The 14,551-nt window shown below is 49.3% G+C and overlaps 1 protein-coding gene across 4 annotated transcripts; it reads left to right on the top strand.

Moving 5' to 3' along the window:
• Positions 1–2,220: 2,220 nt before the first annotated feature.
• On the top strand, positions 2,221–10,556 carry ATP1B4 (ATPase Na+/K+ transporting family member beta 4). 4 transcript variants are annotated; one of them, XM_035323468.1, is made up of 9 exons: positions 2,221–2,356; positions 2,584–2,630; positions 4,360–4,522; positions 5,708–5,836; positions 6,812–6,916; positions 7,125–7,321; positions 7,887–7,943; positions 8,489–8,584; positions 9,153–10,556. In XM_035323468.1, exons 2-9 carry the CDS (start codon positions 2,592–2,594, stop codon positions 9,312–9,314), a joined length of 948 nt encoding a protein of 315 aa, XP_035179359.1. In that variant the 5' UTR covers positions 2,221–2,356; positions 2,584–2,591; the 3' UTR covers positions 9,315–10,556. The 4 variants fall into 4 exon arrangements, with proteins under 4 accessions (XP_035179359.1, XP_035179358.1, XP_035179360.1 ...); XM_035323467.1 differs by lacking the exon at positions 2,221–2,356 and adding an exon at positions 2,357–2,413; XM_035323469.1 differs by lacking the exon at positions 2,221–2,356 and adding an exon at positions 2,369–2,480.
• Positions 10,557–14,551: the final 3,995 nt, after the last annotated feature.

The following is a 14,551-nucleotide window of genomic DNA, read 5'->3' as shown; positions in this document are numbered from 1 at the left end:
GGAGCAGATTCCGGGCCAGACCTGCAGCTCGTGGAGAGGAGACCACGCAGGAGCAGGTGACCTGGCAGGGGCTGCTGCCCGTGGGGGACCCAGGTTGGAGCAGTTTGCTCCCGAGGGATGGACCCCGTGGTACGGACCCATATCTGGAGCAGTTCTTGAAGAGCTGCTGCCTGTGGGAATCCCACGCTGGATCAGTTCAGCAAGGACTGCATCCCGTGGGTGGGACCCCACAGCACAGGGGACGAGAGTGACCAAGAAGGAGCGGCAGAGAAGAATTTCTATAGACTGACCATAACCCCCATTCCCCCGTTCCCCTGTGCCGCTCGGGGGGAGGAGGTGGAAGAGGGTGGATGGGGGGGGAAGGTGCTTTTGGTTTCTTTCCTTTGTTTCTCACTTCTCTAGCTCGTTCGTAATAGGCAATGAATCTTACTATCTCCCTATGCTGAGTCTGTTTTGCCCATCACAATAATTACTGCACGATCTCCTCGTCCTTATCTCAACCCTTGAGCCCCTTTCATCGTATTTTCTCCCTGTTCCTCTTTGAGGAGGGGGAGTGAGAGAGCGGTTGTGGTGGAGCTCGGTCACCCACCCGAGCGAAACCATCACATTTGGGTGCTCCCATCCTTTGCCAAACGTCCCTGTCCTCCCCACCCACACAGGGTGACGGTGAATCCAGCACAATCAGAGACAGACTTGGGCACCTCCGGCCCCTGTCCCCCCCATGTTTCGGTGCAGGTTTTTACTTCCCAGTGCTCCAGTTTCCCTGCAGTGCCTGATGTTGCCCAGCCCCATCCTGAGAAGCCCCACGAGCACCTCATGTCCCTGGCTGAGGAGCCGAGGCAGGCCCTTAGCCTCTGTTTTCCACATCATGTCTGTAAAACGGGGATAAAAGCATCTTCCCAGCAGGCTTTGTAATTGCTTGTAAATCATGTTTAATGCCCTGGGTTGAGAGGTGCTAAGTGCAAATCATGTAATTATTTCAAGCCAAATCATATTTCATCAAGTTAAAAGAAACTAATCTTATCTCTACTTCAAAAACCCACACTTCTGTCGGATAAGAGCCTAATTACCAGCCTCTCCTGGGAGCAAAGAGAAAGCACACACTGACAGCGGTGCAAGAGGTGAGTTACAAATGCCCAGATCAATTAATGGCAAAGAACGCTTTGCCTCCAGCAGTTATTTACCTTGGATGAACCAGCACAGCCCCATGCACACCAATGCAGGGGCATACATGTGCTCACATGGAGCTGCTTGTGCCCCAAGTCCCACAGGCCCCATGGAGCACCTGTGCCCCATCCCAGCTCCATCCTGCACAGGTACCATGCCAGCTCCACCGTGTGCCCAGTGGCAGACATGGTACAGCCCGGGGCTGCTGCCAGATCCCACTCCTTCCCACTGGGCATATTTGCTAGCGCGACTGGGGAGTGGCTCTTGGCCACGCGTGGGAGAGGAGGTGCGAGACAGCGATCGGCTCCTGCAGCCCTGCAATGTCCCTATGCCTCGGTGCAAAGCCTCGGGCCGTGGCAAGGCAGCATTTCCTCACCACTAAGTGGGGCCTGAAGAAAGGAGGGTTTCTGGCTATGTTTGAAATGTGCTGGGGTTGTGAGCTGAGCTGGTGGCTGGTGCCATGCTCCAGCTCAGGCTGTTGGTGTGAAACAAACCCCACTGTTCCTCGAGAGCTGCATGGGGCACAACAGGAACGGTGGCTCTCACACAGCTCCCATGCTGCTGGAGCTACTCCAGGAGTTTTGGCAAGGCTTTTCCCCTCATCCCCCCACTGCCCCCCACCCACACCCAATTGCTCCCAGCATGCAGGTCCCTCACAGCAGCAGGACCTTAACACCCTGTGCCCTAACACAGCCTCCTGTGCCCATAATTCACTGACAAGGGAAAATGTGATCCTTCCTGGCATGGTGCTGTAGCAAGGCATCACTCCGGAGCACATCCCGCTGGCCATGCCTGGGGAGCAGACACTGCGTGTCCCCAGCTGCTGCCTCAATTCAAAGGGATAAATATAAACCTGCCCCTCTGCCACAAGAGAGGTTTTGCAAGCATGGAGCGGGGTCCAGCGGTGACTGACAAGCACATATTGACAGCCACATGGCCACTGAGAGCCCTAGTGACCGCTGTTTGTTAACAGACACGCTGTCTCTCCACGGCACAGCGCCCTGCTCCCCGTGTCAGGTGTTAGCTGCTGCTGGGGGGCTCCAGCAGTACAGTACACTGTGGGTCCGCTGCAAAGGGCACCAGGTGGCAGGGGCCTTATGCCCGGATCAGGATTCCGTTGCGTTGAGCTCACCCCTCTTAGGAAAGCAAGTTATTTTTTGACCTGCTCCCAAACACTGAAGTCTTCTGGGTGAGCGAGCAAAAGCAGCCGTGGTTCGTTGGCTGCGACCACCGTGGGCAGGCAAAGGTCTCCCAGCCCCCTGGGCTGGGGGAGCCTCGGTCAGCTGGAGCCAGCAGCGGGGCTGGGGACTGTGGTGGGCAGGGGGCTGTGCCCACGGGCCCCACGGTGGGGACGGAGGTGCTGGGCTCAGCCCTGAGCTCCCTCAGTGCTAATGCTCAAGTTTGTCTGTGTTTCAGAGCCAGAGATGGAGCTGAAGGCTGCCTCCCCGGGAGGCAAAAGGCCGGTAAGTGTTTGGGGGCTGCTCTGAGAGGCAAGGTGGGCGCTGCAGCCACGCAGTTCACCTCCTGGCAGGTGAAAGTGGCAGCTTTGCTTTAGGAAATGCTGCCTGGTGCCCCTGCGAAATGCCAGCTCTGTGCACTGGGAGGGAAGGGAGAGGAAGCGGGGCTGGCAGTGCTGCAGCCCTGTGAGAGGCTTTCCATAAAATCCTTACGGTTGTCCTGGACTCTTGCCCTGTCCCTCCTTGCTGGCCATGCACCCTCAGCACCCGGACATCCTCACGGGAATGGCCGGTGCTGGAGGAGCTGCTCCAGGCCCCCGGCCGGCTGCCCCAGCCCAGCTCAGCCCACCCCACTGAGCCGGCAGGATGGGACCTTCACCGGGTGCTGCATCTGCAGCATGGAGCTTGTGTTCCCGTGCTACAGCTCTTTTTAGCAGGGAGGAGAGTGGGAGGAAGGAGAATTCATCCTCTTCTTCCTCCTTCTTGTAATCTTCTTCCATCAGTTGCCCCATGCAGGTGTCCTGCCCCACACACCCACGCCTTTCCCCCACTTCTCACTACTTTGCGCTATCTGAACGGAGCTCAATCCCCCTCGATCCGGAGGGATATCCCAGCCAGACTTTCTGCTAAGCTGCTGGCAGCGTCCCAGGGCAATCCACAGGCTATAAATGCATTGCTGGCCCAGCAGGTGTCCGCAGCCAGCGCGTTTCCACAGCCCTTGGCACAAGCTGCCAGGGCAGCTGCTGTGGGGTCTGGCAATACTTGCCCACACGGCCCCATCTCCCCAAGCATGGCCAGACCCAGCCAACAGCACCTGAGCTCTGCCTTATGGCATGCGGAGGCAATGGGCCAAGTCCAGGGCTCCAGTTTTGCATGCTTTCCATCTGGTGTCCTAGCTCAGCCTCCGTTCTCCTGGCATCCAACCTCGACACAAAGCCTGCTCCTGTGGGTAAAGGTGGGTTTGAGGAGAAACTCCTCCTGGTGGGCAAACCCTGCTCTGGGGTCACCCAGCCCTGAGCTCCAAGCAAGGGCTGCACCCTGTCCCACATTGCTGCCTGGTTTTAGAGCTTCTGCAGGTTGAAGGCATTTAGGCACAGTCACCCTAAATCACATCTCCAGTGACTCGTGGCCAGAGAGAGAGAATTTAGTGTCTGTGAGCTCCAGATAAATGCCTCTTCATCACCAGGACCATGGCACAAAGCAAACTCTCTCTGTGCCTGGGGATGCGTCTTTCCTGGGAACTTGGTGTAATTCAAAAAATAACATCACAGGGATTTCTCCAAAGACTAAACGCTTGCTCACATGCCAAAAAAAATAAAGTGGATGACCTCTTCAGCGATGCTGCATGGTGTCATCTGCAGTAACAAGGAAAATGTGTGCATGTGATAAGAGACGTGGTAGTGTGGGAACAGCCCCAGCTTGCAGGCTTTCTTGTGGTTGTGTTGATGCAGGTTAGAGAAGACAAACTTTTGTAAATGCCAGGACAAGGAGATGAAGAGATGGCACCCAGCATGACCGCAGTGCCATGGGAAAAAAAAAAAAAAAAAAAAAAAAAACTCTGGAATCTAAGTGATCATAAGTCAGAACAGCCAGAAACCGCCTCTCCTTAACTCAAGAGTGATGATGGGAAAATGGAAATTTGAAACATTTCCAGCTATTAAGTGCTTTTGCATTTATTTTTGGCCAATGAGATGCTCAGCCTGCCTGTGGGGGTTGTGTTCTGTAACTCTTCCAGGAAAATAAGGACGAAGAGAAAGTGCAGGATCCTGACACAGGGGAAGCAGAGACCAAGGCAGAGATGGGGAACAAAACTTGGGCAGACCTGGCTGGGGAGATGAAGACCTTCCTGTGGAACCCAGAGGAGAGAACCTGCCTGGGGAGAACAGCCAAGAGCTGGGGTAGGTCCTTGTCTGAGCCCCGTTTTTGGGGATTGGTGCCTTTTCTCCTTCGTGGTGGATGCACTTGCCTGTGAACATCCTCGCTAACCTGGATCACCACCCCGTCCCAGCAGTGAGGGGTGCACATTTCTGAGCGGGGCAATAAAAACAGCTAGTTGGGGAGGGGGAGGACAAGGAGACAACCTAGGAAAAGATACCTTGGTCTGGATGCCAGTGTTTATCAAGAACTCATAAGCAAAAGTTTAGCAAAAAATTAAGAGACGGAGAAAATGCAGGGGACCCCATCTCTGTTGTGGCCTGGATCCTGCCAGTGCAAGCAGGGAGCAAGCCCTCTGCACCTTGCGAGGTGGCAGTAGTTGTAGGCCTGCAGTGAATGCTGGCTGGGCAGCCCTCCTTGCACCCTGGGAAGGTCTTGTCCCTGTCCCTATCCCTTTCCCTGTCCCCCCACTGTACCCCTTGGGTACAACTCTTGGGCTGGCATGGATGGATGCGTTCCCAGTCGAGCAGTGCTGGAAATTGCACATCTGCAGGCATGGGGAGGGCACAGCGAACACCAGCACACAGGTATCATCTCCTGGTGCCTCACAGGTGGGCAGCGATGCCACCCCTGGTGGTGACAGCCCCATCTGCCCCATCCTGGCCCACAGCAGGACGCAGCCCCACAGCTGTTCCCAGCCCCATGCCTGCACACAGCTGCGTTCCCAGGGCTCCCCCTGTGCTGCCGGCACATTTCTCCTGGGAAATGTTTGGGTTAGGTTTTGATTCGCTCTGCGCTGCTGGGTTTTATTCATAGGCCATGGCCTCCTGAGACATCCTCAGCCGTCAGCCTGGCCCTGAGGAAAACAAACCCCGTGCCTGGATATCAGGGCCAAAATGCTGGTGGTGCCGTGGGCTGGGCGATGCCGTCTGCCCCAATTCCAGTGCCTGGGTCCTCATCACAACCAACGGGAGGTCAGGGTGGGAGCACCTTCACGCGGCCCCCACCTGGGTCCTGACCCAGCTCTGGGAAGGGCTGTGCCACAAAACAGATCCAAAGGATCTATCCCCAGGGCCTGGACGGTCAGGGAGTCCATCCAACAGCCCCGTGCCCCAAAATTCTGGTGTCGGCGGTGGAGGTGGCTGCCAGCATCCCCATGGCACATGCTTGGGTTGCACTGACAGCAACATGCCATCTCTGCTCTGCAGGCCTGATCTTACTGTTTTACTTCGTTTTTTACACATGCCTGGCGGGGATGTTCGCCTTCTGCATGTACGTGATGCTGCTCACCCTGAGCCCCTACACACCCACCTACCGGGACCGCGTGTCTCCGCCAGGTACGTGCCTGGACTCGGGTGCCTCTGCTGGCACACACAGGGAGGCTGCGATGGAAGGGCTGGATAGGCAGAAATAAATACTATTATTATTAATAGAAAGACTTATAATAGGAAATTTTGCAGACTAAATGGAGAGGTCTTTTTTCTTATCTTCTTTACAAATGGACAGAGAGTCAAGGTAAGATCTTAAAGCTTCTGTTGAAGCAGAAATAAAGAACCAAAGAAACTCACCAGGGATTGCCCCAAGCCAAGTCCCAGCTGCTGCAGATCTAGGCAGGGCCCTACTGGGTTTCCACCAGCTGAAGACCTGTCCCCATCTGTTGTGGGGGCCAGGCTCCACGCCCGGTTCAGCAAAGTGCTTCTAAATGGCATCACCCAGGGTGGTACCGTGCACTGCAGCAGCAATGGTGCTGCAGCTCCCCAGCCACCAGGCTGTCTGGAGAGGACCAGACATCTTAAATAGCCCCCACGTGAAGCCTTTGTTCAGATTATATTAACTGTTATTGTAATTACTCAATTATTCTCAAAGAGGCAAGTTTAGGCATTTTATAGATGATACCCACTCATTTCATCTGCTGCCCTTTTATACCTCAGACCTGTGAAACCAAAATGCAAATCAGGAGTAGCTTTTACAATTTTTTTTTTTTTTTTTTTTGTGGGGGGGGGGGGGGGGGAGGAATAGGGGACCCATTCAAAACCTTCTTTCCCCATGGCAGAAGCAGCATTTCCCTGGGCTTTCATGTCAGTGGGGAACAAGTGATCCCCTGGTTCTCTCCCTGCCCACAGCTGGCTGAGAGCATGGGGGTCCCTTGGTCCCTGCGTGCTGCAGGAGGATGAGGATGGGGATGATAAGGCTGTCACTGCCTGCTTGAGAGCTGGTGCTGCTGGCCCATGCCTGTCCAGCCCACCTGACATGCTCCCCAGCCCATGGCCAGTCCCTATACCTGCTCTGACAGTGTCCATCTTGTTCTCCAGGAGTGATGATCAGGCCGTACCTGAATGGATTCACCATCGCCTTCAATGTCTCCAAGCGCAGCACGTGGCAGCCATACGTGGACAGCATGCACCACTTCCTAGCAGGTGGGCGCTGGGGGGCCATGGGGCAGAGCACCTCTGGGTGCCTCATGTCTCCTGCCTGGAAAGGGAGGATTCATGAGGTGGTCTCAGGAGCTTCTGTGGGAGGAAACGTTCCGATCCGGTTGGGACTGCCCTTCATGTGAGGGTGCACTCAGTGATTTGATGTGAGCAGGTCTGGAGAAGCATTAATGAGTTGCTTGGTCCCCACCAGCTTATGATGACAAGGTTCAAGAGGAGAAGAACATTGAGTGCATCTCAGGGCGGTACTTCATCCAAGGGGGCAATGAGAGCGAAGAGAAGAAGGCCTGCCAGTTCAAGCGCTCGCTGCTGCAGAACTGCTCGGGAATCGAGGATCAAACATTTGGCTACTCCAGAGGCCAGCCATGCATCCTGCTGAAGATGAACCGGGTACAGAAAAATCTGGTTGTCGTAATTCATTCATTCAGTGGATCCCAGTGGGACAGACTAAGGACTGCGTGGGGACTGAAATTCATCCTGTTCTCAGGCCCAGGGAAACAGGGAACAAGAAACCCCAAACCTGCTGGCTTGTACCTGCCAGAAAACCTAAAAATGAAGCACTACAAAACTCTCCAGATTTGATTTGATGAAGGGCTGGGTGCATGGCATCACCTGTTCCAGCATCCTCTCTGGAAGTGAGCTTTAGGGCTACACCTCAGGCCCTCGTTTCTTTATAATGGGTATTTTTACAGAACCAAATTTATTAGAAAATTTCCAACATTCTGACATCTCAGTGCATGCTGCTGGAAAAATAAAGGGGAGAGGGGGGGAGCAAGCTGTGTGGGGAGGTGGCTGTGTTATACCAGGGATGCTCCCAGCACCCTGCTCTGCCTCTTCTGACACATTGTGGTCTTCCTGGGCAATATGACTGCCATGCGCAAGAGCTCTGGAAAGGGATGCAGCACATCCTTGGTGTTACATTTCCTACAAGCATGAATGTCTTTTTTCTCTGCAGATCATAGGCTACCGCCCTGGCGCTGGGGTCCCTGTGAGTGTGGACTGCAAAGTGCAGGTACTGCCACGCGTCATGCCCTCAGCTTAGCCCAGTGCCCTCACGGGGCCCTGTACTCCTCATGCCCCCAGCCCAAGCAAGGTGGTCTGCTGAGGGCTGCAGGGGTGGCCACGAGTCTCCTGCTTCCTATCCTGACCCTCACCCTCTCACTGCTGGTTCCCAAAGCCCCCGGAGCTGGGGGGAGAGGCTGGAGCTGCTGGCATCCACCCGCAGGCCTGTTCCGGAGAGCGCCCTGCAAGTCAGCAGCGGCAGCAGGAGCGGCTCCCACGCAGGGCAGCAGCTGGATTGTACACTTAAGAGAGTGATAGCCAAGCACAGAGAGAGATCCATGGGCAGCAAATGTTGTAACCTTCACCCATACACTCCTAGCACAGTTTCACTCTGGCTCACTGCAGCAGCCACTGGCTCATGGAGCAAACATGCCATGAGTGAGCAGCTGGTGCGGCTGAACTGTGGTGGGGATTTGCAGGAGATTTCTGTGCTCCTTCACCTTACTTATTTTGTGTCCCACACACTATGCAAGTACCTTTTTGCTTCCATCACAGAAAGGCAATGAGAGTGACCTGAGGTCAGTGGACTTCTACCCTGGGAACGGCACATTTGACCTCATGTATTATCCCTACTATGGCAAGATCACACATGTAAGTAAGGGCTCGGATGTTCTGGTGGCTTCGTTACCTCTCCTTGGGAAGGAGCTACTGTAGAGGGTACAGGTGTGCTCACTGGCTATTTCAGGCAGCTGCAGGCAGGAGGGAGGCCATGGGCACTGGGATTGCAGCGCTCTATTTTTGTCTCTGACAAACTGCAGGGAATCTTTAGGGATGCTGGTTTTCCCTTGCCAGCAGTGGGAACAGTTACTTTTTCTGCATGGAGTCCAGGACTGGCTGTGCTAGTCCCCCAGACTAACGGTGGGGGGGAAGCTAACTAACACTAACACTGGTCTTAACACCAGCATTTTCCTAGGGTGCTGGGGAAGGTGACAGGCAACACAGGAGGAAAAGCCCCCTAAAATGAGGCTCCTATTAAAGACATGACAAAACCCACTGCAAATTGAGCAGCTTGATGCAGAGCAGGCAAATACCAGTGTGTTTCTGGTCCCACTGGTGACGGCTGAGCTGGGTCGTGCAGCCAATTACCCGTCATATTTACTGACCATGCCAGAGCATCACCTGCTTTCCTGCTCCCTCAGCAGATCTCCCTCCTTTTCAGGTCAACTACACGTCCCCACTGGTGGCCATGCACTTTACAGACGTGAAGAGGAATTCTTTGGTCCTCATTCAATGCAGCCTGCACGGGAAAGGGATCATCAATGACATTAACAGTGACCGCTTCCTGGGCCGGATCATCTTCACGCTCAGCATTGGAAAGTAGCCACGGCAAACACAGGGCACTTAGATTTTGTCAGGCAGAGGCTTTTTCCTTTTTAAAGCATAAAGGCAGCATTTTTTTTTCCTGCTAGGAAAACAGACACATGGAAACTTTTAATTTATTTTTGTTTATAGTTAGGAAACAAATGAGATGCAACAGTATGGAACCACATCTTTTACCAGCTGATGTAAATCATTATTAGTAAATGTTACCCTAGGCAGGGAACCTGCAAGAGCATTTCAGTTTTTATTAGAGGAACTCTGGTATCTGAACACTATTTTCATAAGGTCTTTTACAAGTTACCCCTGTGGAATGCATTTTTCCTGGCTTTAAATTTCAGTCTTTACCATAGCTTTATGTTCATTTCTCAGGCAAAAGCTAACAAGATGGTAGTTTGTAAGTACTATTCTTGTTAAAACAATAAACAGCAAAAAATCTGGATTATGCTTGCAGTGACATCTAAGAAGTGAAAATGGCAAATCTCAGGATGCCTCTTAGGAGCCTCAGCACCTCATGCAGCTTGGTCAGCACATGCCAGGTGCTGGAGCAAAGGCCACATAGGGCAGCATTTGCCCTTGAACCTTTCCCGTTGTTCCCAGGCAGATAAGTGCCTTTCTCCCTCCTCCTCACTTCAGTACTCCTCTCGAGTCTGTTGGGCTGGGGACAAGTGAAAGGAGCTCTTTATTCTCTCCCTGTCACGGCTCACAACTCCTCCTTCCCCTGCTCAGACCCATGAAGAGACAATGAAAAATATCCCTCCCTGGGGAAGCCCCCAGTTTGCTCTGTCCCCAGCCTCCTCAGGTGGAAGCAGGGCTGAGCATTACAAGGCTTAATCTGTGTTCATGTTGATCGAGGTATTTGCTATCTTTGTTCCCCAGGGCAAAGCAGTGGTGATTTCAGCATCTATTACAGCCAAACACTTTGTTTCTACAGATACTCAAACTCAGTTTAAAGTAGTTTTGATTCTTTGGAAAATAAGATTGTTTGTATTATTATACACCTTCACATTTAACATACAGAGAGTATATTTCATCTCTCTTATCAGCTATGAGCAGGACAGGACACCTTAGGATAACATACTGCTTGGAAAGTACACTTACTAAAATTACTTACTGACTGAACAAGAGCATTATGGTATGTTTGTCCTACATCCTAGTCCAGATATTTAATCTGCCATCATTTTTGATCTATATAAGTCTCTAAGTCTTTTTTATATTAAAAATAAAGTGACTACAGTAAAATTAACTCTATGGTATCATTCTTAAAACACTAATTTAACAAATGGAATTTGTAACTTTTGTGGACTCTGCTGTTCAAAGACAAATGTAATGTGTGTAATCCTTGAATTCTGAGGATTTGATTAACTTTCTGAAGAGTTTAGAAGCCCAGTACAGCAAGTCTCACTATATGGCAAGTATCATAATCAACCCTTTGGCAAAACCTATTTCTTAAGAACCCTTAAAAATATTAAATACAAGTATTTACAGGTATTTTAGGAGTTAATTTTCCTCAGATGTGATTATCCACATGAAATTGGTAAGAGATAGGGCAACATTATCATTTTTTCCTCTACAACTTACCCAAAAGTGCTTGTTCTGATTAACAGAAAACAGCCTCTGCCCATGAAGGCACTGCAGTGATAGTTGCTTTAATTTTGACATCAGAACTAAGTTAAAGCCACAGACGTTTCCCAGCCTGCCAACTGCTTTAGGCCTTTTAAAGCACTTCTGTTTCTTTAGGATCCTGAAAGGAAACAAACCCCACAGGCCATGAAATGAACAGGTATCCAGCCAGCAACAGGATCAAACATTATTTATCCTTTCCATGCCTGCCTGGTGGAAGGATTCACGAAGCAGCAGGGACTGTCCTTTGGCAGATGCTGTACCAATATACAATTCTTTTTTTTTGTCACACCAGCAGCATGTTAAAAAGGCCCTTGGAAAAGCTCTGGGAAATTGCATGTGCGTCTACTTTCACCAATGCAAACGTTCACAACCATCAGAGTTAACTGCCATACACATATGCTGCTTCCAGCAGGTTCAAACTGTCACTCCAAGATCTGGAGAGCTGTACACACCGTTCATGCTACAACAATCTTTAAGTGCTGGCTCAATTTCTGACTTCTATTGAAGTCCAAAATAGTTTTTTATATTCATATATTTTTATACACACACACATAAAAAAATGTGTGTGTGTAACCGGGAGTTCACCACATTTTAATAAAACTACCTAGTACGTGATGCAAAAAAGCGATGCAAGATTGCAACCTGAGCATGAAACCGTGGCTGGAATCCAACTGCTGGCAGCAGAGAAGCGATGCCCCTCAACAAGCAGATGTTACACAGAAGTTGCCAGCCTCAAAATAATTCACTGTTCAGCTCTCTAGCAGGGAGATCAGGTATTGTGATAGCAAAGATACAACATAAAAGACCACGATAACCAAAACTGAAACCCAATCTGAGTTAGCATTAAATTATACTCCATAAAAATAAAATAAAATAAAATAAAAAGCTTGGTTACAGGACCCATTGCAGTGCAAAAGTCAGGTACTGTCAGCCTCAGGTAGAGCTTAGGTTTTGTCATACTGAGGACAAAAACAACTGAACACACAGGTATTTCTCAATCAGCACTAACTTATTAGCAATCTCCCTTCCCCTGAACAGACGTGAGCTACTAAACAACGTTCCTGACTGTCTCCTTTGTGGATGAGTTATTGAAGGTGCCCTCCCCACAACATAGGTACAGGCTCAGTGCACAGAGACTCAGCACTAAGCAGATTTAGTGAACACCACACTGCAAGCCACCAGCAGCTCTCTGCACACCTGGCAGCTCTCAAACCACACACAGAAAATGGGAACGGGGTTCACAAGCTGCAAAAGGCTATTGCCTTGCTGGACCAAAGAGGCTGAAAGAGGCTTCTGCCATCTATCACCACAAACCTAGTGGGAGTGAAGATTAATTCGACCTCAAATGACTAGCTTCTGTTTTGAAACAGGTTAGATACAGAACTAAACTACAAAAGTAACAAAGAAAGCAACCTCAGATGTTTTTTTTTCTTTCAGAAGCCACTTTAGTGTATGTGTGTGTATATATATATATAGAGACACACATATATATTTGAAGTTTCTGCTTCATTGTCAGCATTTCTCATACTATAAAGTTTGTGTACTTACCCTGCTAAACATTTTTGAGTGTGTAGTAACTATGACGTTAAAGCCAGATTAATCCTATAAACACATTCCTAGACCACAGCTTTTCAGTGATCTAACCCATGCAAGCTTTCCAATGGAGCTGCAGGAATCTCTGAACAAGCTGTGTTCTCAGTCAGCGCTCAGAACAGCCAAGCCTTGTATGCAGCAGGGCTGAAAGATGCAAGGTTTCTCCTCTGTGCACAAAATCGAAACTGAGACAAGCTGCTGCCAGTGAAGCACCACCCTCCCGTCCTCATTTCACGACTGGGCTCAGAACAAGAAGGAAAACACAAATTAAAAACATTAGCTTTAGCAGACTGCTGAATTCTCTGAGTAGTGGAAATTCACCAGGACTTAGTGAGCACAGACATGCTAGTGCAAAGCCATTGCACACACGTTAGCAACCAACTTCTTCATACTGGTGTAAAACATGGATTTACCAGAAGAATAAGCTGTTCTTGTATTAGGTTGATTTACTAGTGAGGCCATGTACTACGTTTACATTCAGAAGGAACAGGAAATTCAGACTGGTTCACAAGAAAAAGCTGTGAAGTGATGAGAAAAGACAACAGCCATAAGCCAAGCTCCAACTAGAAGTCTGTTAAGAGCTTGGTAGTCTTCTCCCATAGCACATACAATCCTTCTCTACATAGCACTCATTCCTTTATCATATGGTTTTAGCTTCAGCATTATCTGAGGTAAGCTCTACACAACTAGAAATTTTCTCATATAAAAGGATTAAATGACAGCAATAAAGTCTCTTAGATGTTGTCTGTAGTCAAAATAATCACATTTCTCATGTGTGCACACATTAGCTCTACTGAGTCCTATGGTCCTCAGAACATTTGCTTTCTCCAAAACCATACAGGGACTTCAAATAGATTTCCAATTCATCTCATGGCAAGTTATTCTGTCATGATGCATTTGGGTTGTTTGTTTCTAATAAACTATGAACTTCTCTTTTTTTAGGGGCAGATCAGTGAGTCTGGGAAAAGGAGAAGAGCAGGAGGGGTAGCAGCAGAGATGGAACTAAGAGATTATACGGACTGATAGCCAGTATGACTTTTCCTTCTTCCAATAATATAAGATATAAAGACAAGAATGATTAGGAAGCCAAGTGCCATGCCCACCACGATGGGAATAAGAAAGTTCAGGTCAGAATCAGCAAGGCATTCTTCGACTGCAGAAAGAACAAAAAAACAAATGAACAAAAAAAAAAAAAAAAAAAAAAAAAGAAGCAAGGAAGAACAAATTAGTGAAGGAAACCAAGCATTAGATTCCAAGTACAGCATGGAACAAGCAGATGCTTACATTTTTTAATACATATCACTGTATTATGTAAATAATACATTTGAAGTAACATCACCATTAAATAAAAAAAATGATATAAAGACATTTCTTTAAACATATATACAATGCACATTGCTTGGTAAAATACTCTTGATTTGTACATTAACTTTCATCTTGCTCTAGTGCACCGTCCTCTCAGATATACTAGAAACATGAAGCCTGAGCATGCCCTAGCTAATTACACCTGGCTAATTACAGCTGAGTTAACAGCAATAAAGCAACAGACTGGGATACTGTTGTCTTGTCCAAGCGATTTCCCAAACCCTCAAATCACCAACACTGCTCTAGGCTTTAGACATGGAGAGAGAACAGAGAAGTCAAAGTAACTGAAAGTAGAAACTTACTGGAGACTTCAAAAGGCAGTCAAGATGCAAATGCTGAAAGCACTGAGTGGAAAATACTGAGGGACACACTTTTTGGGTAGGTAACTATTTATTTTCAATTTATTTTCAATTCAAGTACAAGAAAAGGGTTACCATTGTCAGCTGACAATTAGGCAGACCTTACTAAAAACAACAGAGGAGAAGAGAGAGCTGTGACACTGCAGTGCTTCTCAACACACCAGTTGGAAAGTATGCAATCAACTCCTCGCCCACAAAAACACTCATGCAAGTATCAGCAAACACAGCTGGAATCCACAGCCTGGAGCACACATGGAAGCAGAGCTAAATTCTAAATTCTTCACCCATTTCAAGAGAG

This window comes from Oxyura jamaicensis, chromosome 4 (assembly GCF_011077185.1).
Source record: "Oxyura jamaicensis isolate SHBP4307 breed ruddy duck chromosome 4, BPBGC_Ojam_1.0, whole genome shotgun sequence".
NCBI lineage: Eukaryota > Metazoa > Chordata > Aves > Anseriformes > Anatidae > Oxyura > Oxyura jamaicensis.
Note: the sequence above shows the minus strand (reverse complement) of the source record. Positions and strands in the feature narration are given on the sequence as shown.

What these genes read in the sequence shown, in the direction of transcription:
- ATP1B4 (XM_035323466.1), top strand. Translation starts at nt 2,559, where the DNA reads ATGCTCAAGTTTGTCTGTGTTTCAGAGCCAGAGATGGAGCTGAAGGCT. An exon ending in TCCTGCTGAAGATGAACCGG is followed by an intron (nt 7,322 to 7,886) that starts GTACAGAAAAAT and finishes TTTTCTCTGCAG; the next exon opens with ATCATAGGCTACCGCCCTGG. An exon ending in ACTATGGCAAGATCACACAT is followed by an intron (nt 8,585 to 9,152) that starts GTAAGTAAGGGC and finishes CCTCCTTTTCAG; the next exon opens with GTCAACTACACGTCCCCACT.